This window comes from Manacus candei, unplaced genomic scaffold (genome assembly GCF_025592945.1).
Source record: "Manacus candei isolate 608988 ecotype Guabito, Panama unplaced genomic scaffold, ASM2559294v1 h1tg000065l, whole genome shotgun sequence".
In the NCBI taxonomy this organism is placed as follows: Eukaryota; Metazoa; Chordata; class Aves; order Passeriformes; family Pipridae; genus Manacus; species Manacus candei.
The window spans coordinates 5,587,236-5,612,378 of record NW_026138113.1 but is presented as its reverse complement, the minus strand read 5'-3'; the positions used below and the strand labels follow the sequence as shown (position 1 = coordinate 5,612,378).

Genomic DNA, 25,143 nt, shown 5'->3' with positions numbered 1-25,143 from the left:
AATACTTTTACTTTGACAGAAAATGATACTCCAGACTAATTGAGTATCTTCTCTTTCAAATGGCAACGACTCAGGGTCTTAATATGCAAAGAGTGGCAAAAGGAAGCACATGCAGGAAGTCAGCAGAGTTTGCCCTCTGTCACACTGAAACTTACTTTAAAAAAACCACTTTGGCCAAGTAAGTCTTGAGAACAGTCTTACATTAAAGATTAACTTTTTTAACTCGCCTGTGAATATCAATCAAGGTAATAAACATCCTAAAAGCAAAACAGCTTTCCTCCCAAGTCTAAAGGAGAAAACAGTCTTTAATACAGTACTTAAATTACTAATGGGAGGTTTATGTTTGGTCTTAGTTTTGTGGTACCTTTTCTACACCCAGTAAAAAAGTGACCAACTCTGACTAACAGTGTATACAAAAAAAGAATAAAAACAATTATAAACTGTTAATTAAAGCTGAATTTAAGTTAAAACAAACAACCATGAACAAACTCCAATGGACTATTTCATAAAAATGCCTTTCCAGCTAATGAACAACATCTATTCTAACAGCTCTGGTTTTATGCACAGTAGTAATTCTTGCTGTAGGTAAGACCAGAGAAGTGGATGGCATGCAACAGCTCTAAAGGTGTCTTTAGAAACTTCAGAGTAATTGTGTTTCGCTGTCTACTTAAGACTCAGAGAAATATTATACAGGACATTTGCATCCCCAACATGGTGTTTAGGACAGATGAGTAATTAACTCCTGGCTATGGTTTCCAAGTTTTTTCAGACCCTCTTCCCAAGAACGAATTTACATCCTCCTCCCCTTGGGCTTGGAACACCAAACACTAGCATAAACAATTTCATTTCTGCCACACATTTAATCTTAACCCAATTGAGTGATCTGCAAAGTTGTATTTTGGAAGGAAATTGTTGTATGACAGCACTGCACTCTAAAGGACTTTGACCACATGTACTTGGAACAGAAGCGTTCTTCTATAACAACATAAACCAAAACTTGCTATACACATGAAAATTTGAGAGAGAGAACAGCTTATCATATATAAGAAACATACTGCATAATTAGCAAAAGCCAATCACTGGGATTCTGATAGACAGCATTTAACTGTACACAATTATAGCAAAACAAGAACTTTTATTTGAGATTCAATTCTAGAAAACAAGAGACATTGGCAGGAGATCCATAATCCAAACCAGTTTCTCTATCCAACCACTTCCCTCTCATCAGTAGGCCTCATAAATCTTACTCTCCAGAAGAGGTTGGGTTAACCTCACTAATATTTGGTTTGCTACAAAATATTTTAATCAGTACCTAAATGGAAGTCTTGGCAGAACTATTACAATAAAATCCCATGAAAAAAAAGCATACATTCCTTCCTGTACACACAACCCCCCTTCCCATTGCTGCTTTCCCCTTTGGCAGCCTTTATTCTAAGATGTTCTAGATGTTCATTTTGTTTCACTTTCAGTATATTCAAAGCTCCTCTCAAGTAGTACCCAACTTACAACGTCCCCCTAAGGCATCCTATAAGTATTGGCACCTCTAAATTCTCTGTAAGAATCTTGTTAATTTTCATCCTTCTCTTGTTTATGCACCTGTAACATAAGAGTCCATGGCAGGACTCTTTCACTCTAGCATAGAGTTTTTATTATACATTGTTCCTGACACCTCTTCAGGTGCCTTGTCCTCATACAACCTTTGCCAGTGTAGTTCACAGCACCATCCTCTTACTCCTTCCACATATCCTTGAATCTTTATCCTTATCATATCAGAGGCAATTATTCTCCTAATGCGAACCATTCCCAAATACATTTGAGACCTATCGAAAAGTCAGAGGCCCTCAGATGGGCAGCACAAATGTACAGGCTAAAATAAGTATGGGGTGAGGTTTTTTCTGCAACATATTTACATTAGATTGGATGGGACATCTGCATATGTTTTGACATCTATGGAAAGGGTAGAATACAAATGTAACCCTGAAGTTGCTGTCCTTGAGCAACTTGGCAGAAAGACTAATTACAAAATGATCAGGTACTCCTTAAAGAGTTGTTAGGAATCTTACTACTGCGAACAGGCTCTAAAGTTTTATATTAAAATACTTGCAAAGTTAGATCAGACTTGTTCCCTGCCCCTAAAATGAAATAACATTTAATGCTGAATAGTAAATTAATAGCAATACCAAAGCCAGCACAGTCCCTGTTCAGGTGTATGCGATTACCATTTTTGAAAGCTCTTTCTAAATTTATAATGGAATTAACCTTCCTTTCATTAACATCACTAATACCAGCATTGTGCTTTCAGTCACTTACTGTTTCTCAGTACTACTGTTTTGTAAACAAAATCAGGAAAGGTACAACAACCTTTGTACATTGTTGCAAATATTGTACAGTGTGGTAAAACAAGCCCTTCAAAGGCACGTGAAACAGCAAAACATTCAGCACTGCTGTTTGCTTTCACAAACAGTGTAATACCATCTTCAATGTAAGCAAGTAACAGCATTGCGTCTAAATATATGAACGAGAAAACAAACATTATAATGCTCGGGTGGTAGACGAGACTTAAAAACGTTTATTTAGGTCAGGCTTGGTGTAGAGTACTTTCAAATTTAAACATAAAAGCGCGGTTACATAGTGCATCACCTCACTGTGAACGTTTTGACAAAACCAAACTTGTATATTTTTTTTCTTTTGCACAAACCACAGAACTCTCCTTAAAATTCAAATACCTTGCCCGGATGGCACGAGCCTTTACCACTAGCTACCGCTGAAGCTGTCCTAGGTGCCCCCTCTTTCCAGGCAGAGGGGGATGCAGGATGCCCTGCCCGGGCAGCCCCCGCCGCCGGCCGCGCTCCCCCCGGGCGGCCCCGGGGCGGTGCCGAGCGCACGGGGCCGCGCCCCGGGCTGTGTGACCCCGCACGGAGCTCGGCGCCGGGGCCGCTTCCTGCTCACAGCGAACTTCACGGCGGCCTCGCTGTGCCCCCGCTCGGGGCTCCGGCGCTGGAGCTGGCGGAGCCCCGGCGGGCTGTGCCCCCAGCAGCCCCTCCGGCGGCGGGCACAGGGCTGGCCGCGGGCACGCTGCGCGGGGCTGGGGGGAGCGGGAAGCAAACGGAAGGTACCTTCAGCTCTTTCTCCCGCTCCCCTGCTCTCCTCTTCATGGTGCCGCCCCAGCCGCCCGCCCGGGGCGGAGCAGCGTCCCGGGCCCCGCAGCTGCCGGCGGGAGCCTCGCTGAGCTCGGCGGGCACTGCCCGGCCCCGCCCCGGACTCCAAGTCCCGGCAGCAGCAGCGCGGCCCGGAAGGGGAAGGGGCCGCGTGGCGACAGCGGGAGCTGCCAGCGGAGCGCGGAGCGGAGCCGAGGGGCTGGCGGGGGCCGTGAGTACGGGGGGAGCTTCTCCTCCTCCGGGCACGGCGGGGGGAGCGCGGCGGCGCTGGCGCTGCCCGGGGGCTGCGGGGCCGTGTCCTGGATGGAGCCTCCCGGCCCGGGAGCTGCGGAGCGGGGCGGGCGCGGAGGGCGGCGCTTGCAGACCCGCGCGGCTCCTCGCTCGCAGCTCGGTGCCCGTAGGGGAAGGCAGGGGAGCCTCAGTGCTGGATGAAAAGTAGCCCTACAAGCCCCTGTTTTGTACGTGCAAAGGCTGCCGGGCTGGAGCGGGAGCTGTGCTCCTGTGCCCGAGGAAATCCCGGGCAGTGGGGGCGTTCCTGCGTGGGGGAAGCGCTGCCTTCCCTGGGACCCTGCCCCTCCCTGCCCCGTCAGTCACTGCCAGAATCAAAATTTGGAAAGCACTTGTACGTTGAAGGCGAGACACGGTTGTTTTGATATCTCCTTGTTCCAGTAGGACTTGCAGGTCTGAGAGATGTTTCTTCCCCCAGACGACAGCAGGATGTTGTGATCCTGTTTCCTAATACCTTCCATATCTTCTCTCCTTTTTTTTTTTCCCTCTCCACCTCCCAAAAGTCACAGCACTGCAACAGATAATGTTTGAAAGATGATATGTGTGTATACTCCTACTAAGTAATAAATGAGATTATTTTAGATGACAAGACAAATAGAGTGCAAATATTTATCTTTTAAGGACTCAGTAGAGTGAGAATATAGGCTGGAAATACTTTGTGATACACTAAGATAGGTGAGTGGTCTCTCTATCCACCTTTTTTTTTATCTTTCCTCTACCAGAATAGTGGAGTAGGATTTTTGTAAGAAAAGCATGTCTGAGACCATATTGAAACAATTAAGCCATCATTTTTAATATTTCACTAGAAATCCCTTCACTAGAAGTCCCTTCTATCCCCACTGGCTGAGAACTCTTGAAAATTTAGGTAATCCCTCCTTAGTTTTGCTGCTTTTGAATGATATTGGGACAACAGTATGCTTCTGTGAGACAATTTGAACCTAAAGTCTGAGCTTTGATACTTAATTTTCAATATCCATCTCATTACTGTCTAGCCTTGCATAACACTGCAAAGTTGTGTGCAGTTTTTTGTGGTAAATTGTCAGATACAGGTAGTATAGAACACCTTTGTAACTGACACAGTGTATAAGAAAGTTACGATTTCTTTGACTTCAGTAATTGTATCTAAGCTTCTTTATACCTAATTTGAAGTTATTGTAGGTTAATCCCAGAGATACAGACAATTTTCCTCTCTTTGAAGGTGAAGTTGTTTTACTTTTGAGGAACAAGACATGCTGAAGTAACTGTAGGGTAACCTTTCTTGGAAATAAAAGCTGTTCTAAGTGTTTGAGGTTGATCATGGCATGTGATCTGTCCAGAAGCAAATATAAATTTATACCTCTATGGCTTTGCTATGCTATCTTTCAGGAAATGCTGGACTCTTAAGTACCATCGCTTTTGTGGCAGTGTTGCTGTACAGTTTTGTCATGTGTAATCGCTCTGGAAATGCTTTCAAAAGTAATACTGAATTCTGCAGCCAAATCTCATGCTTTTGGAAATAATGCTGGAACTGGACTGCAGGGAAAAGTAATTTTGTTTAAGTGTTTGTGATTGACACTGAGATAATATTCAAAGAGGAACTGTAGCATATGTAACACATGCTTTGCTGTTTCAAGTGTCCTCTCTCAAAGAAGGAGCATAAATGGTAGTTGTTAGTGATTATTGAGGACATAGGTATTCTTATGTTACTAATGAGGCAAATACAGTGCCAGGCCAAATTCTAAATCTGTAATTATCTTTTGCCTCCCTAAAACCGGGAGACAGGTTTGTACTATTTCTGTCTAAAAGCACTTCTTTTGATAAAAACAAATAATGTTTTGGTTTTTTTTTTCTTTTCCTGTGGCCTAGGACAGAAAAGAAAGCTGAATACTCAATTTTTGTCACTTTGTAATGGAAATTAAACAATTAATTATTCCTTTTACTTTTGAAAATTTCGCCTTTCTAAGTTTTCAGGATTTATAGCAGCTTTATTTTATCACTTTAAGTCGTGCCATATTGCCAGTAAAAACTGGCTTGCTGTGCAGCTCTGCTATGTTAGTTTGTTTACAGCTTAAGTGTTTCTGTGGTTTTGCTGCAGCCAGTAATGGATTACTACCGACAAGAGTTTTTTATTTGTTTGTTTGAGGGAAAAGCATGTGTTGTTTTGTCTCTGTTTTTAGATGAATAGATTTCTTTCATACTGAATATAACAGGTAGATATTCATAGCAAAGTTTCTCTACCAAGTAGCAAGTAGTGAAAACAGTAATGTTTGCCTGTGCTTGTTACTGTGCTAGAGTTTGTGAAGCTTCATTTTGATAGATTACAAACATTGTGGAGTTGTGCTGATAAAATATTTGTTTAGCTCTTGTGATGTCTCTGAAACTTGCCAGAAAAACCCCTGTAATTTTTGATTTGTGAAAGCAAAGACAACCACATTCTAGAAAGACATATGATGGTAACATCTCCTTGCTACCATCATGAACCAAATTTGGATGATCATTGGGAGGTAAAGGTTTCTGCTTCTCTTTCATCTCAGTTGCAGTAGTGATACTGATACAGTGACATATAATAGTGACCCCAGTAATGAACCTGGACCTGAGTGAAGTCAATGACTGCAGATAGAGCTAATTTAACAAATGACAAAAAAGTTTTGAGAATAATACGTAAAGAGCTGAGGACACTGACCAGCTGGATTCCAGTTGATATGTATTTGCCACTGGTGCCACTGGTTGCAGTGGCTGCATGCCATGGACATCAGCATCAGAGTATTCTCTGTTTCTGTGACTGAGAGCATTAAAGCTGCAACCTTATTACTAATCTAAAAGTGTAGATCAGTTCCTTTCAGTGGTTGTGACAAGGAAACGTTTGTTCCACATGAAAGAAAAATGTGTTTCTGTTTTTATAAACAGTGAAAGCTGGAAATAATACTTTATTATAGATATTAGTGGTGAAAAAACCAAAGCAGGACTGACTTGTTGGAAACTAAAGTTCCATTAATTCTTTTTGTTCCCTTTGGACAAAGCCATAAGGAGACTTGTTTATGATGGAAGACATTCCTGGTAGAAGAAAGGCATAGCTTTAGCAGCAGTTTTGATTATGGTAAAATTAACAGATACTTCATGGAAAGTCTGTGGATTATACTGTGTCACTTCTGTTCTCTGATGCAAGTCTTTAGTAGCATCACTGTTAATTTCCCAATGCTTTCCTAGATGTTTTTGGATTCACTAAGGAGTTATATCACCTGAAAGGTGTAAAAATAGGGAGTGAGGAAGATTGTCCAAAAGACTTCATGTCTCTCCTTTTCCTGCTATTTCAGCATTACTTGACTCTGTGACCAACATGTAATTTTCTGCACCAGAAAACAAGAAAGAAACAGCAGTTGTTAACAAGTATGTTCATATATTACACCGAAACAAATGTAGTACTTTCTCACATTAATACTTTCCTAACCTCACTTTGTCATGTAGCTAAGCTTTCTGTTGCCTCAAGAAAGAAATATGTTCAGATTTATGAGAATCATTCATAGGAAAGTCTCTGTCTTACAAACTAATTTCTCTTATGACAATGATTGAAGGAAGACTAAGAGAATGCCAGGCAACACTGAAATGACTTCATAACCCCCAGCGCCTCTGTTTCAAACAGTCCTATTCAAAATATGGAAGATGGCATTACTCATCTACCAGCTGATGCCTCAAGCTTTGACCTGTCTTAAAATGAACAAACGATTAAAAAAACCGAACCAAACAAAAAAACCCCACAGGTCCCCTTCCCACATCCACTTGAAAATATGGCCTTAGCCCAAAGATTGCTGAAGACAGCAGAACTAGAACTTTAAAAAGCTAATTTTACATCCATTAAATATAATTGAAACTATTGCATAACCAAAATAGCCAGATTTTGTGAGCAGATTAAAATTGGCGTAAAATTAAACTTGAAAGTTCAGATTGTCCTCTGAGCAATCCAGTTGAGATGGGAGCATTTACAGTAATGTACTAGTCTGTCGTTTCAGTGGATCTGCCATAACTTTTTCTTTCATTTTGTATGAGGTACTGTAGTTCATTCTAGTCTCACAGTTTAAATAACAGATGGAGAAGAATTTCATTTGAATTTTGTTATCCATAGATAAGCCATGCCTGTTTCAGCTGATGAAACTGTGGGGGACCTGCCTGTGAGAGATACGGGTCTAACTCCATCTGGAATTGAAGGATTACAAGGTTTGTACCAGCTGCTATTTATTACAGTTACAGACTTTGATCAGTGGCTTCTTTAGTTCCTTTCTAAAAATGTTTCTGATGTTGCCACTCACAAAATTAAGTTCAAATACCATTCAAAATCTGGGTTAAATTTTGAAAGATGCTGTGACCCATTCTATGTTCAAGTTGTTTGTTATAAGAGGGGACTTGCTGTGAGATGCTAAAAACTGGAAATGTCATTGAGCTGTAACATTCATCCTTCCAGAAGAAAAAAAGGACTTTTTTCCTGAATTGAGGACAAGGCCACATCCATTTAACAAAATGGATGCAATCAGTATTATGCAATTCTGATATGTTACTCAGCTGCTATTAGAATGGAACAACTGGGCTTAATCTTGTGTCTGAGTAAATCTGCAGAACTATGAGTTAATCTTTTCAAACTTCAAGACAGTATGTTAACTTTGAAAGAGATTAGAAAGCATCTCTTTGGTAATGTTTATTTTAAGGAACCTGGTTTAAAGAACCTGGTTACTTGCTAAACTGTTAACCTTGTGTTGTCTAATAGGTAAACAGTTTACTGTATCATTTTAATTGCTTTTTTTAATCTGTAAGAGGAAGTGATTAACATGACAATAAATCTGAAAAAATTAATCAACAGACTCATATAAGTGAAAAATATTACTTGAAAAGTTTCTTCTTTTTTCAGTATTTCAAAATGGTTTAGGCTTTGAACTACATGTTGTTGAATATATTGAAGGTAATTTAAAGTTGTCTTGGTTTGGGTAGAATCATCAACCACACAATGTAAAAGCTCTACAAGCTGTACAACAAATCATTCGAGAAGAACTGGAGGACAGGTTTCTTCATATACATGATGACCACATCTTACTCAAGCAGCATACAAATAAGCAAGAGGAGAAAATTAAAAGGTATGAGGTTTCATATTTTTATTTTAGCTTACAGTAACATTTCTTGCCCTTTAAAGCCTTATCAACAAATTAAAAATCATGCTGATTTTTCTCAGAGCACTTTTTAACGCACTAGCAAAAATCACTGGTAATTCATTTTTTTATTGATTTCTGGTTATCTCTGTGTATGCAAGATTTTTTTTTTTTTGCTGTGGTGGATTTTTTTTGTGGGTATTAGATCTCCATGTACAGAGGTACAGCACTGGCTGTTACTTTGGAGTTGTACCTTGGGTTCAGAGCTGTGCTGTCAGAGTACAATGGGTGTTCTGGGAACTGAAGAAGAGGCTACAGAAGCCTAATGATTAGTCCAGAATTACATTCTACAATCAAAATGATCTATACAGAGAGATTCTTCCCTTTATTTTGTACTTTTCTGGCCTTCCGGAAGTAGACTGGCATCTTTAGTCTCGGGCTGTGCCAGGGGACATTTAGGTTGGACATTAGGAGGAATTTCTTCACTGAAAGGGTGATGAGATGTTGGAATGGGCTGCCCAGGGAGGCAGTGGAGTCACTGTCCCTGGAGGTGTTTAAGGAAAGACTGGGCATGGCACTCAGTGCCACTGTCTGCTTGACATGGTGGAGATTGGTCCCAGGCTGGACTCTGTGATCTTGGAGGTCTTTTCTAACCTGGCTGATTCTGTGATTGTCTAGTTAGCTCTAAAATACCTTTATAATCAGCTCTGCTTTATTCAGTGTAACAGATAACTTCAGTGAAGCAGTCCTAAGTAGCATGTGGAGCAGAGTACCTTGTGTGCCCAAAGGTACCCAAGCAACTTCAGGCTTATTACTAAACTTAGTGCTGTGCTGGCAAATCAGTCTGGGCTCAGCAGAACTGTTCATGGTATTCCTATATTGCAGGAGGGCTAATTAATCCAAAAGCACCAGCACTCTGTGCTCACACTATGCTATACTTAATAAATTCTTGCTGCACCCAAGCAAGGTCTGGTCAGAAGTGAACAAATCCATAAAAGAGCAGCTGAAAATATTGCCTCTGTAGATGGGACCATTTTGTACTTTATTAAAGTCCGAAACATTCTTTCCTTTTGCCTCAGTGCATCAGGAACAAATTGACCAGCATGACATAACTTCCATCTTTTCTGTCAGGCTGTTGTCAAATACAAGATGGTGGAACAAATGAATTGTTTGCTTATTCCAAATGGCATTTCCTGTGTTTCTGTTAGATGACTTACCAAATGCACTCATCATCCACTTAGGTAACATTACACGGAATGTCCACATTGGAATACCTGAATTAATACTTTATGGCACAGAAAATAAAAAATACAGTGTTTGTCTAGATTGCCAGACAAAGATCTTAACTCCTCAAGCTAAATTTCTTTTCCAGCATCCCTCATGCCAAAACCCTTGTAACTAGAAGTTTGGAATGAATTTACAATAGAAGAACATTGAAAAAAACCCAACAAATAAACAAAAAACCTGCTCACAGGCAAGTAACATTCTGTGACATCCTAAAGTCATTACGGATTTTTTTGGTTTCACTTTTGTTTCTTCAAGTAGAAGCTTCTGTCCAGAAGTATACAAAAACTAAAACAAGCCTCCTTTAAACAAATGAGGTGTGTCCTTATTTTCAGTTTTCTTTCTGGACCTTCAAAAATAGATTCCCTGTAAACTAGATACAGGTCTTGAAGATGTGCAACCGATTTTGTAAAGTCTTGAACTTGTCTCTTTCATCAAAGCCACCTTTTCTTTCTTTATATGCCAAGTTTTTTCTGTTCACCGCTGGGTATGTTTTCTGTTCGTGTATATTACATCACCCCCATGTGCCCTCTCTGCCTTTTGCTCCAGCTTACCAATGTTTATCAAAACTAAAGGAAATCAAAGGTACAACTCTTGAGATGCCAAGAGCAAAATTTGTATTCTTTTAAGGACAGATGAAAACCATTCCCTCTGTATCTAATTATATTCTTCAGCTAACTGTTCCTTGTCTGAAGCACACTGGTAATATTTACCAAGTATAAAACTGAGTATGGTAATGAGAACTATTAAGTCTCTTTTTCCGAAGTACCTGCTTAAATATTTCAACCTCTGTATTTTAGCCACTTTAGAAATGAGACATATATTTAAACCCTAAATTAGTAGAAATTATGTATCATTGGAATGTTGTATATTATTAGCATTCTTTGAATAGTTGAATGTTTTGTGAAATTGTATCTTTTATAGTTTGCCCCACCACATCCCAAATCCGTAACTTTACTTAACAGCATGCAGAGGTTCCTATATAAGGTCATGCGTTAAAAATTACATTTAAGCAGCATATGGAGTAAATATGTGTCCTCCCTTTACTAACCTTAAATGATAAGCCTTAGGAAACTGTTATTTGTCAGTGCTATAAAGCAGATTGCTGCACAGTGGTTTCAATTATCTTCAAAGAGTTCTTCACAGGCAGTAATAGTTATATCAAAACCTGAAATTTATTATTCAGGTTCTATGCTGAAGTCTTCACAGTGATTATGTTCCTTTCAACAGAATGCTTTTTATGCTGACTTTTCACATTCTTTTTCATCTTTTTTTATTATTTTCCCCGGAATGACCACCAAGTTAACACAGCTTGTTAATGGTAAAAAAAAGTCTGAACAGGTTGGTGGCGACCTCAAGTGGCCGGGTCAGGCCTGGAGCTGGAAGAAAGAATTGAGCATTTGCAGAAAGAGCTCATGGGCTTGAGAGACAAAACGAGAGCCTCTGCAGCAAACTGCTTTCAACTGACCAGCAGCTCCAGATTCAAGGCCGTAGGCCTTGTCCACACAGCTGTGTTCAGTCTTTTGTTAACATTGGTCTCAGAAAAGTGAGTGAGGCCACTGGCAGGCTGGAGCACGCAGGGGAAGGTGTAATTCACGTTTATTAAAAACAGGGGTTCATATTGGTACCCCTAATAATTGCTGTACTATAGCACGTCCATGCTCTTTTCCTGTTCATCAGAGGGCAATAATAGTACCTGTAGACAGAAAGATTTTTCTTTCCTTTTTTTTTCTTGTATTTATTTATAACAGTCATGATAACTTGTTTGCCTTTGAAGTCCTTATTATGAGAATCCACAGTAGTAGGGGTTAAACAAAAGTGCAGATTTATCAAGCAAGTTTTCTAATAGTTAAAATCATGGGACTTCCTTAGTATAACTTCTCTACATGTTAAAGGGTTATAAAAGTAGTATATGAAAAAGTTTAGTGTTGTCATGTAATAACAAAGTTTCACATCTGTAGTTTGTTTGCACATGTTTTTCCTTTTTTAATTTTAAGGTTTGTTCTGGTCTCTTGATACATGTGTGCACAACACTGCAGATCTGAAAAATCTGTCGCACGTGTGGACTTTGAAAAGCAAATCCTACACTGCAGCCATCTATAATGAGGCTTTTTACTGTTCAGACTTACTGCTTAAGGCAATCTCTCTCTCAGTCCTTTACTTATGGTAGCTACATTTGGAAACGTCACTTTAAAATCTTTCTGTTTTCATAGGAACATTTCTAGAAGTACTTTTAGTCAGTTAATTTATATGCTGGGCTGATAATGTGTTAGAAAAAAACAAACAATGAAAGACTTATGGCCCTGGTTCAAACCTGAGTCAGCAGAATTGTCTCCTTAACTTCCACAAGTTATGGATCAGGCTGGTGGCCAGTTACGCTGTGTTTTTTTCCTCCATCTCACCCTCACATTGGCCTTTATTTTCGTTATTTATTATTGATTATTTAGGCATATGAAAATAAAAACAATTCTCATGTTTTCAGACAGACAGTAAAAAGTGATCGTCTCTACCAATTTGCTTCTTTAATTTATATGTAGTACAAGTTTTGACATTTTTAATGCACCTACATTTTTACACTTCTTATCCTTAATTAGGCAGTTTTGACATTTTTAATGCACCTACATTTTTACACTTCTTATCCTTAATTAGACAGTTTTATTCCCAAAATCAGTGTTTGTTTTTTTGTTTTAACAATGCAAAAATAGGGTAGAACTATAATAAATTGATTCAAGCCCAGTAGTAGCAAAGAGAAGAGGGCAACTTGATTCAAGGAATAAAGATCAAATGTTGATATGGCACACTGCGAGGATTTTTCTTGGCATAAGAACAGATCCAGATTCAAGATGTCCTGTGCAGACCCCAAGCTAAGTATACAAATATATGAATTAATGTTCAATTATGTATTTTGTGCTTGAAGTTCTGTGAACACAAGATTTACTTGAATCATAGGAAATCATTGTACAGAAATACACTTATAAATTGGCATGTTCTGGATAAATCCCACTGTTAAAGGCATGTCATCTGATTTTTAGTGTGTCAAGTTACCTGTCAGAATAAAAGCTTAAAAATTACTTTCACTGCTCCATCCATTGAAGATCTCATAATCCTTGATAGCTATTAATGGTGTTTTGCTTTTCAGAAAACACTTAGTACTAATGCATTAGGAGGATACTTCTAACATAGTGTAGAGTCTGTGTTGTGTTTTCATAGTGAAATAAACTCTTAAACCTCTGCTACAATGCATGTCATTAAGAAAAACAAATTTTGCTGAACACCTACAATTTTTGCTCTCTTGAATATTCATTTAATTTCTTACTTTTATTAAATACTTGAGTTTGGAATGTCAGATGCTTGTACTTGCAGGGAGACTGTGATTGAGTCCCAAAGGAAACACATTGAGGAACTAGAACATGCCAAAGATACTTGTGAGTCAACTAGAGAAAGAAAGAAAGAAAAGGAAATTGAGGAGTCCATCCTACGGCTGAAAGAGCAGAGAACAGCAAGCCAAAGGTATTGTGAAAAATGGAAATCTCCATGGTGGAAGCATGAGAAGAGCTATGTCATAATGTTTATATGTAGCTGTGGAAATTAATTCTTCTGTCAAGGAATATGAACTTTATTCATTTCTTCTGTTTGGTGAAACTAACTCATAAAATGTTTTACCAAACAGCCATGTATCCACGTATCCATTCTAAGCAGGGAGATTGGTATGATAAGAAGTTATGGTTTTTTCATAAATAAACAAAGAAGCTCATAATTACTATTTTAGAGAATTCATTTCCAGCTCCTACAGATTCAGTTGAAGTTCAAGTCATCAAGTCATCAAATTTTAACCATCTGTTCATTCTTCCATATGATTCTTATGAAAATTTAGATATACGTTCATAGCAAGCAGTTTAATGTTCACTAATACTCGTTAATAATTTGAAGTCTACAAATCGTAGAAAAACATTGGGCCTGTAAGGGCAGATTAGCAAATTTTTGAAGGAATAGTTATGCAGTGAAGCAAAGTCAGACAAACATGCATGCAGAATGTGTTCACAATAAAGCCTCTATTAGTTTAACCTCTTTTCTTTCTCCTCTTCCTTCACTTTTGCAAAAATGCATGCAAAACTATATAACTTTGCATGTATTTTCCCCCTTTTGAGTGTTTCAGTTTCAGACTATTACCTTTAGTTGCATTAAGGGTCTGATACTTCATGATCCACCTTCCTTACGAAAGTTCTACTTGGATGAGAAGTCTGTGGTCAGTTCTTTAACTGCCTTTTGAGGGAGGGACCCCCTTATTATGTGTGAGCATTCTTTTGTGCATCAGTGGTGCTACATAAATAATACATCATAATGTTTGCTATTAAATTATTCACAAAGTCATAAGTCTCCCCTATTCAGAAATTCCTTTATTTAGTTTAAATAGGTTAAAGAAGTTGTTATCATAAATAATTTCTCAGTCTGCGCCTACAGTGGATTCAGAAAATATTTAAAAGATTTTTTCATTATTTGAAAATAATCTGTTTCAAATAACTTCCATACTTCATTTTCTATAGATAAACACTGTTCTTTAAGTATAGCAGGCAGAAACTGAAGATAACATCTAAATTCATTGTCAACTACCATATTTCTGTAAGATTTTTTAAGAAGTTTTAAAGATACACTTCAAATTCATCTAAAAATTCCTTTAAAAGTAGTGCAGATCCTTATTTATATTTATGAAAGTACATGTATACAATCCATGATATTTGACCTATGTTACTATCTGTGAGTTCATGTTTGAAGTTCTGGAATTATTTCCTTTACAGTCCATTTCTTGTTTGAAACCTGATAAAAGATACATTAGTATTTAAGAGTTACTGTGTTTGACTGAAGAAACTAGTAAATAAATTGAAAAATGTCCACTAGTACATATGTAGAATAGTGTGTGTATTTTTCCACTAGAATACTTTATGGAAGACTGTTAATCCCCATGTTTTCCAAGGTATGTATTTTTTTATGCTGAGTGAACCAGAGCCAGAACTTTAAGGGTCTTCTCCAGGTTTAACTGTAACCATAGGTACATACATATTCTATTTAGGAGACTTTCATTAGCTTACTTTCTTGAAAGTCTTGTACCTGCTGTCTAGAACAGTCTGCACTATTTGTTTTATTGCAAAAATAGATTTATAGGTTCTATGTAATTTTTAATCTTCTTTGCATCAGCAGAGAAATACTGGAATACTGGAGGAAAAAATGGAAATTCGGGTGACCAATAAGGTCATCTTAGTTCATCATTATATCTTTTGACTTTGAATTTTGGTACAATTGGCAGCTTTTTCTTGTGTTTTGTAAGAATGCAGTTGGCTGTCATCTAGTTATGTAGCTACCCAATGTTTGTTGACATTCTGTAGGAACTATGTGGTGCCGAAAGGGCATAATAACTGTGCTCCCACAAGTCTTTTTACTGTAGCACCATTTGATATCAGCCTGCTGTTAACAAAATTAGGTTACTTTCAACCTTGAGGAAAACATTCTTTGTTGTGCTACATGGTTGAGAGGGTTCTTGTGATTGAAATACCCGTAGTTTCCAAGTAGCAAAGCAGCCACACTAAATCCTTGATCCATCAGCGGTAAGGAAGGGAGATACTTGTTATCTTGAGTCCTCTACCCACAAGAAATCCAGTAATATTTCAAAGCTGCCTTTGCAGCTTCAGTGTAGTTTCTGTCTAACACCACATGAGCTACATAACAGAGCTGAGTTCATATGCACAGTAGTCCTTGAAATGATCATTGGAACATGGCTGCAATGGTTTTATCCATCTTTAATTAGAGATCATTTGGGGATTCTTTCAGGAATATCTAATTCTGCCTTAAGGGAGAAACTTGGCCTGTGGATTATTAGACTTAACACATTAAGTACAAAAGTTATTTGCATCCATCTTGACTGTTTATAATTTAAAGATGTCCAAAACCATAACCTTTTGGTTTGATGTCTGTTAGACACAGTGCTCAAGGTAAAACATTAATTCTAAATAAAATCATTTAGTAAGCAGGTAGCTTCAAATAACTTAATAGCTGATAGTACTTTTCAAAAACATTTTTAAAGCCATCCCAGAATGCATTTGTGAAACTGGTATTTGGTATTTGCTCGTTTGCCTTCCTATAAGAAATGAGACAAAGGAAAGGGCATAACATATAATCCTATTCGTTCTTAAGCATTGTAAAATAAGATGAGTACTGCACATGAATGTTTTATTCTTTACTTCTCTGCTTGGCAGTCTGTGTATCTTGTCCATTGGTGCATCTGTGGTTGTGAATGATCAGCTGAGAAGCTTTTTTTTATTTTGCCAGACAGAGGGCAAGTGATCCTGAGAAGTTAGGAGGTGATATGTGTTTAACTTGCTTGTTTTTCTTGTTCTGAATGCAGATAGGGAAAGTTTGTGAGCCACTAATCCAGTTGATACAACAGTCGTGACTCTTAAGAGTAGTCTCAGTATTGTATCCATGTCCTGCTCATATGGAAGCAAAGACAAGATGCAAGGGATGTGGTTTAATTAGACCTCAGCTTTATTAGCTTAGCCATCTGGGATTTACTGGCATAAATTTGTACAGTGCAGGTCAAGATCCTTTCTTTAATCATTTCCTTCTGCTGTAGGTTGCTGTCAGTGCCCCATTCCCACACAGCTGGTCCCCAGCCTTGTTACTGGGACCCCACTCTCTATGCTTTTAATCCAAATGATAAGAGGTCTGGAAAAAAGATTGTCTCCTTGGTGTACTTCAGACATTAACCCCAAACATCATTCTTAGCTTTTTTAAGAGTCACTTTCTCCTAACTTCATTCTCCATTTCAGACTTTTAAATCCAGCTTGAAGATAAGGTTTAAAGTGGAAGGATAGAGTCATGTTCCTTATTTTTGCAGTTGTGGTAGAAGGCATGCTAGAGCTAGATCAGTAGGCCCATTAATTCATGTTACTGTCTCCAAAGGGATATTGGTTCATTTTCTTTTTCTGACTTGTGCTTCAGCTCTACCTCCACATCTTCAGGTTCTATGGCAGAATTTTTTTTACTTTTTGGGCAATAAAGAAAATATTGATTGAGCTATCTCAGTACAGCCTTAGTCTTACACGTTAGTTTGAGGGAAATATTATTTGTTTAAGTGAAAAGTATCATTGAATTTATATTAAATCTAAATATAACCCCTATTTTTAAGTTATATCAGAGGACCTGGGCAGATGTTCTGGGAGCAGAATGTAACACCTCCCTGAGAAGCAGAAGGCTGTGTAGATCATAAATTTCTATTCTATTCTACTGTTTTGTGGCTTAATTCATAGAAAAATTAACCTCCCCAACAGAATCTTCCCCAATTAACTTTGCCTTGCCCACAAAATCTGAAGAAATCTCATACTTCAACAGCAGGCTCCTTGTCATGTACCTAGCTGCAGTGGACATTTCTTAGGCATATCTTATTTAAATAAATAAATAAAGTACTGCAGAAGTACTGTAGAGAAATAATATAATGAGAGCTGAGATTGTGATTGATGTAATACACTAATAAGTAATTAATTGCACATGCTTTCTGTAGCTAGAAACTTCATGAGATACTCTTACAATTGAAATGATCCAAATAAAAAGTAATTTTTCACTTCTGAATTTGAATAATTTACGCCATAATATCAGTATTGCAAACCTGTTTAAATCAAATGCTGTTTCATTCACTGTTGAAAAAATAGTTAATGTTGACTGTCAGGAGCCATGGAGTTTACATCTGTACATCATAAATTTCACTATCATCTGCTCCTTCTTCTACTTAAAAAGAAAAAAAAAAAAGCCTAAAAAAGAAGGGGGGAAAAAGAAAAAAAAAAGCCTTTGAAGGCATCAGAGCCTTTTGTTTGATGTGTGGAACAAGATTAATAAAAACGTGCCACTACATTAGCTTTTAAATAGCTAGCATGAGACAGTTGCTGCTGTCTATGCTCACCACAACTTTAATTTATGTAGATAACATGTTTTAGACACATGATAGTTTTAACATTGAGTTAGGCCTGTTTTTTGGTGAAGATCTCAAATTCGTAAGTTTGTTTATCTTCTAAGTAAGGACAATTAACTGGGCAATGCCAAAACACAATAGCATTTGGTATTTTAAAGAATAAAAGGAAAGTATTTCATGTACTCAGCTGGTTTACAGATGTGTAAGCTTTGTAGTCCATTGTCTTGCTCCAGCGTGGCATTGTGACAATTCGTCCAATATGACTAAAAGAGATAAATATTGGAAGAGAAATTACCTTTTCAAATGTTAAAGATTTATTCTGATTTTATAATAATTTATATTAATACAGATCAGAATCGGTTTCTCGTCACATACTTGAAGAAACTGTGAAAATAATGGAGTTTAGTTGCACTGTTTGAAGTAAGGGAAAACATCTAAATAAATATTTCTTTAAATTTTGAATGATTTTAAGCATCCTTTCTATTAAACAGTACATTCTCAGATCTTAGAATTTTAATCTTAGCATTGTAACAATATTTACATAAATATAAGTTATTTTCATGTAGTTAAGACAAACCTGCAGCTTGTTAGAGTACCAGCCGTAAGGTGTTACAGTATGAATTGCTGAGTCACTTTTTCTTAGCAATATTTGTTAGGTTTAAACTCCTGAAGGAAACTCCATAAAATGGTATGCTACTGCACCAAATACTTCAGAGGGTGGAAAACTGAATGGAAAACAATCTGTTTAGGTATAGGGTTGTTTTCTTTTCCTGCCATGTACACTTTTATACAATAGTCAAAGATGTTGATGTATTGATTGAAGTTGCTGTGTCATCATTTTCATTTACATAAATTCTGTAATGTGCATTATAAAATAAATTAATTTGGGTCTTACATACTAAATCTTCTCTCCAAATGTGCTGTAGAAAGCTGATTTGCAAAATATTTCAAGTTTTCAAAATGAAAGTAATATAATTCATTTTGTATTTTTAAGCTCATGATGCATTTCTTTTTAATTTTGAAAGCTAAACATTCAGGACAATGTGGAACTGATCAAGGTCCATTAACAGCTGGTTGAGAAAAGCAGTGCTCTTTCAGCAATGGGAGGAAAATTTCTCCAGCTTCAAGAGATAATTGCAACTTGGTCAGTACATTCCCATGCTCTCATCACGTAAACCTGCTTAAATGGAAAAAAAAATATACCCAGTCCTTGATTTCTAGTCAATACTGAGGACATGAAAATGTACCACATACTACATTTCTCTCAAGCTACTCCAAAGAGAGTAAGGACTTTTCGTCTTAAAATTTATTTTTTTTTTTCAGAAGGGTATAGCAGGTCTTTAATGATTTTATCTGCAAAGTCATCTGAAGCAGATTGTGAGGAATAAACTGAGTTATCTGGCTATTGAAAGGCACTCATGATTTAAAGAGGGGACTTTGCCTTAAATATGCTACCCCCCCTCACTTTATCAGAGCAGGTTTGGCTCTTTCAGTCTCACATTAGGATATAACTTGTGTTCATATGTTCATGGAAATTATTTTAGAGGGCTACTGTAAGTAATAACTTTCCTTGTAAAAAGAGCATTTTTATGAAAATATCACCAGAACATGCAATTGCATGGTAGATTCTGTATAGGTTTTAGTTATTCAGCTCTTGTCTCCTTTTTCCTGTATGTCTTTGGAGAACTGCATGTCCATACAGAGGTGATTTGGTAATAGCTTGGAAATGGGAGAGTTCCTGTAAGTAGGAGTCCTAACTGCAATAGAACTTTATAAAGTATCCTAGCCTTATGAGGTGGAAGCACTTAATATCCTTGTGAACTCTTACTGCTGCCTGCTGCTTATTATTTTAGCATGCTAAATAACACTTGTGACATTAGATTTTTGTTCTGTTCCTTTTTTCCCTGTGTTGTTCTGTTTCTACATTTTGCTTTGTTTTGCCTCCCTCCCCTTCTTTGGTGTAATACCTATATCCTCCCTGCCAAAGCAGCTCTCCTGTTAATAGCTCAAATCTAATTTTTCGTAGGGTGAGCTATGTAGAGTGTAAATTCCAGGGGAGACAGGTTTCACATGGCTTTTTCTGTTCTTAAATAGAAAGCGATAAGTGAACTGTTCCATTTTAAATCATGTGCCACTTTTTGGTAATTTACAGCAAACGTCAAGTGCTTGTGCCTCTTTCCTGGCAGCAGCTGAATGGAAACACATGCACAGGATTTAAAGTGGTATTCGAAGACATTGTTTCTAATATTCACAGTGAAAGGTGCATTTTGAATAACGATGAGTGAGTGTTCTGTCTCTTTTTTGTTGTAAGAGAATGCCTGCAATGGTTTTCTGATTTCCAATCATTTGAATGTTTGAAACATGTCTACTAAATGTGAATAACTGCAAAATCCAAAACTTTTAGTTTAGATGGCATGTAACATACTTATCAACACAGTAGGTTTTAGTTCTTTTTGTGTTTATCTTGATTTTTTTTTGTCTATTGAGTTCATTATCATTTACTTTCCGTTTCTACCAATTGAAGCCCATATAATTTGTCCATGTTCATCTTTGAACTTGAGTCAGCCCAAAATGTGAAACCACAGAATGATAGGAGCCTATAATCCTGCTGCATCTCATGATACTGAAGTTGAGCTTGTTACCAAACATTTACCTGACAGTTTTGTTGCTGTAGAATTTTAATGTAGCTAGGTGAATGAAGGAATTGTGCAATCTGCTTAGAGGAACCAGGGACCCTGAAACTGCTAGGAGTATGCAGTTTATCCCATTGGTATATTTATTTGCTTTAATTACAGACTGAGTTTTCAGGATTTCATGATTTATAATATGGAATGTGTTAATCTGTGGAACTGCAAGGTAAAATACTACAGAGGGTCAATTCTTTTGAACTATTGGTACAGTAGTTTCACAACTGCAATGGAGAGCAGTTGATATTCATTTGTGAATTAAAGCTTTGTGGAATGTAGGCACTATAACATTAACTAATATTCTAGAAACAGAGATTCTATCAGCATCCTCAATTTAATATAAAATTGGTTAAATATGCCTTAATATAATCCATTGAAGTAAATGAAAATGTAAAAGAAATCAGAAGGCCCTTGTTAAAATACTGCTAGTAGGGAATTGAGTGTATTAGGATTATGAAACAATGATATATCTACAATTAAGGGTTAACAGAGCTGTGGCAATCTCTGTGATTAGCATAACTGTGGTCAACATTCATTTTTGCTTGCTACTGCAGTGTTTTTCGGTCAGCATGTCTAACCACTGTAACCACAGCAAAATCTTTTAATTGCTGAACAGATGTATTTCTTGGTTGTTTTCATCATGACTGAACTGAGGGTTTAATGTTCATGAGAGCACCAAGACTGCCACCTTCTCTTGGCCATGTGGAAAGTAAGTTGCTTTCAGTTACTTGGATCAAGAGTGTCTCCTGCTGACCACATTCAGAATATATATTAAATACTGCCATGAGAGACCACTGTTGGAAGATACAGCGTTGTAACATTCTGCTAGGTGTGATTTATTTTATTTTTTTTAATATTCCTTCCTTCCTTCCTTTCTTTTTATAGAACCTAAACAATTTGAAGACCTTCCATGATGTTTTATTAGCAAAGGTGATGAACTGAAAGTACGTCTTCAAGAGGAGCAAAGTGCCTCCATCTTCAGAACGAATTGCAATCAGTAACTTTTTCAAAGAGAAGGGACAAAGAGGTGAGGTTGTGATCAAGAGCACAGAATCATTCAATGTTGTAACAATAAGTTGGAAAGAGAAATGGATCATTTATTACAACCACCTTTTAATGGCCAGCATTTTTGATTGCCTATTTGAACAGTGCAACTTTACCACGGCTTACCCGTTGCTAGCAGTGGACAGACCAGTGTCTGCAGTTACTAGATAATTTTTTTTCCTTTTTTTTTTTTTTAATGGAGGAAAAGAGGCATAAACCCATTCTTTGCTAATGTTATTTTTAGGAAATTTATTTGACGTTGATGGGAATTTTGCCAAAGCCAAGCCTGCAGAACTGGATCTGAAAAGTTTTCAAAGAACAAGTATGAATTTGTCAGTTGACTCTTATTATTTAGTCAGTATCCAAGAAAACAATTCGTTTGGATAAAAGGTTTGGAGGAATTGTTTTCATATGACCTTGTAATGCAAATCTAGCAATGCTTAAACTCCCTCCAAAGGAAATGGTGCCAGATGTGGTTGACCATTATAGTTACACAGATGGCTCCAACTCCAATGAAATACAGTAAATATGAAAGAAATTCCACATGAATTCAAGTAAAAGTAATCTTAAAATTCAAAGGAAGAAAGCAACACAAGAGGACTCAATTCAAACTGACATAAACATTAGCATTATATAGACTTGGATAAAACCTGTCATCTAAAATGTTCTTCATTTAAACATCTGCATTCTGAACTACTACCATGCTAACTCTTAATGATTTTTCTACCATGGTCTTCTGAAAAACTGAAATATATAGCTACCTCTTCATGTGAAGTAATTGTACCTAAAGCTGATGAATGCACATATAACTAGATAATGTCATCGAGACTTGAAAACATTTTCAGAAGTGTGAAAACTGATGGTCTTTCTTTTTTTGATGAGATTTATGCTTCCCTTATGGGAGCCAATCAAACTTTAGGCAATTGGAGAACACACTGCCTCTCTTCTGTTCCTGTGCAGTACTATGGAATGATAGTGGGTTCAGTGCATCCTATTCCCTGCATATTATCTTCAAAATATAAGGAGAGTGAAGCATATATTACTGCAGGACTTAGAAGCATTGCTTAAGTGCATGTGTGCTGTAAAAACACTTAGTCACACTGTAAGATGCTCTGTGCTTATACCTGTGTAAATAGGTTAGATGTAGTATGAGAAAAAGACAATACAAAGAAACAGAACTGGTTTTATGAAGAACACAAATCAGGAATATAAACTCTTGCCATATACCTTAGAGTTTACAATTCATGCTGTAGTATTTTTTCCCTTTAATCTTTCATTCTTCAAATATATTAGATATAGATGCACTTACAGGTACTCAGAACTCTTCCAGTCAGAATGTAGAGTCTGTCCTTTGCAGGCTGTCCCTTCTGCACTATTTTTTTCTCCTCTCTCTTTTTGTGGTTGAGACTTGTTTCATAGGAGAGATGGGTTGATAAGTAGATAGATGTCAGAAAATTTTTAATACATTTATACATGTAAAATATAATGTTTGTAACTGATGAACTTCACCAAAGTGAAGAGTTGAGGAACTGACTCCTGTTTTTTTAAAGAAACATACAATTTCTGATTTTTCACAGAATACAAAAGTGAATACACTGTTCTGTACTTGATTAAGATGGACATTTTTCCAATAAATAAAAATGCAAGTATAGAGCAATAATAATTTGAAGACTATAGCACTCACTGTTTAATTTATATGAAAGCTCATTGCATTGCTTTGTCTTTTTGCCTACTGGAAATTATACTGTAAATTATATAATGTATTTAATTTTGTTTCAATCTGAGTTATAGATTTTGTTGTGGTTTCAGCAGTTCTCATTCTTTGTCTATGCAATCCTTATTGCACGTAGATTGGTAGTTTACAAGTAAATAATGTGTTACAGGCAAAATAGTTATTCTAATTTCTTTGCCTATCTCTGTTTTTTATTTCTTAAAGTAGGAGAAAGATTAATCTTGATGTGCTTCTTAATCAGGATCAGAATTGTTGTTTTACAGTATGAGAAAACTGTTGTCACTTTGTGGTCACCATTTCTTTGAATGGGCAACTGACTTGAGGCTCTGCATGTTTCACAGATTTAAAAGAAATCAGGTGGATGATCCCAATTCTCTCCATTAAGAGGTTTTGTATGTGGAAAGAATGGTTTTGTTAGTTGTCAGTCGCTGAGGTTTGGAGTTGTGGATTACTCTGGGATATGCATCTGAATTCCTTTTCTAGTCCCACAAATGTTGCATGCTGCCAACTTTTTGACTTTGGAGCTCTAAATTAAGGCCAGTTCCTTCGCTCATCCCACAAACTCTTTCATGTTTTTCAACCGCAGCCTGAGAAAGGCGCCTTGGTTTCAACAGCAGCAGACCAGCATGTGTTTACTTAATTCCTAAGACATGATGACAGTGGTCTCTGTGCCACTAAAAGCTTTTTTCTTTATTATTTTCTGTTGAAGCTGATTTCTGAAAGTTTTTCACATGCCATATGTTTTATTGGAGTGTCTTCTGTATGACCCATGAACAGCAGTGGAAATCAAAGGAACGGCAGCTGACACTGCAAATTGCTAAACTAGAGATGGCTATCAAATCTGATTTAGCAGACAATGAAATCCTTGACAAGATCAAAGTAGAAACAGGTATATTTCTGTAAAAAAAAGCTATTTTCTCAAGATGTAGAGGTCGAGATGAGGATTTCAGGAATATTGCCCAGAAAATTGGGAAGTAGTTTCTCTTGCTGGTGATCTCAATGCTGCCTTCTAAATGTACATTTGTACAATACACTAAAGTTATGAGTAACTGTTAAGTACAAAAATTGACCCGGTACAGATTATATGCTGAATGAGGCTCATATCATTTCAGCTGTATTTATTCTTCATCTGTTGGGTTAATATTTACTCTTTATTCAGTATTTTTTCTCTACATTGGAAGTTCTTATGGAAAAGAGGCCCATCTGACAGTCTCTCTCAAATTAAAAACCACTATTCTGTGTACTGCACAAAGTTACCTGAAGCCCATTCTTACCCTTGGCCATGTTTAATTAATTTTAATTAACTATTAATTCAGAAATTTTTAATATTTTCAGAATACACCAATTTTTATTTACAGCTATGTGCATTTACAATAACTTATTTTTCTTCTAATCTACTGAACTGATTATTTCATGTGTGTTTTTCTCATGCCGTAGGACAACTTCTCAGTGAATAATTGACCTTGCAATCTTTTCTTTTTTTATCTCAACACTGTGCCAGTATAAAGTTTACAAAAAAAGAGCACAGACAGGAAGTAAACTAAATATTTTTAGAGTTGATTCTTCTAGTGTTTGTCTTTAAAAAGTGTATTTCTGTGAACAGCAGAGTGGAATGAAGTGGGCAAACTCGTTGTGAATAATCTTTATGATGATTATGGCTTGAGTTCATCATGTGCTTACCATTAAGATTCTGAGTAGCTCTACTGACTTCTAATTTCAGATTGAATATTTAAACATTTTATTTGACCACAGCAAGTGTTTGCAAAACTGGCCTTAAGTGATACTAAATAAATGAGTATAGATAAATAAAAATGCCTTAAGATACATTAATATGAAGTTATGACATATTGACAGTTGTTACTGACAGCTTTACTATGCAATG

General features: G+C 37.0%; 1 protein-coding gene and 1 long non-coding RNA gene across 10 annotated transcripts in view; one reads left to right on the top strand and one right to left on the bottom strand.

Moving 5' to 3' along the window:
* Positions 1-3,266, bottom strand: part of FTO (FTO alpha-ketoglutarate dependent dioxygenase) — a 229,747-nt gene extending 226,481 nt beyond the window's left edge. For 5 of the 8 annotated variants that reach the window (XR_007907503.1, XR_007907504.1, XM_051805887.1 and 2 more), the window contains exon 1: positions 3,117-3,235. Coding sequence is in view for 4 of the 8 variants with exons in the window: in XM_051805887.1 (XP_051661847.1) it covers positions 3,117-3,155 (39 nt within the window). In the remaining 4 variants the exon portion in view is untranslated. Of the gene's footprint in view, positions 1-2,726; positions 2,833-3,116 lie in introns of those variants that run through there. The other 3 variants (XM_051805881.1, XM_051805886.1, XM_051805883.1) reach the window with 3 other exon arrangements.
* Positions 3,267-3,318: 52 nt separating this feature from the next.
* Positions 3,319-25,143, top strand: part of LOC127479233 (uncharacterized) — a 34,456-nt gene continuing 12,631 nt past the window's right edge. The window contains exons 1-8 of one of the 2 annotated variants that reach the window (XR_007907508.1): positions 3,319-3,369; positions 4,645-4,689; positions 6,740-6,812; positions 7,546-7,637; positions 8,403-8,545; positions 13,205-13,351; positions 19,951-20,079; positions 21,371-21,512. This is a non-coding gene — a long non-coding RNA (uncharacterized LOC127479233). Of the gene's footprint in view, positions 3,370-3,445; positions 6,813-7,545; positions 7,638-8,402; positions 8,546-13,204; positions 13,352-19,950; positions 20,080-21,370; positions 21,513-25,143 lie in introns of those variants that run through there. The other variant, XR_007907507.1, reaches the window with a different exon arrangement.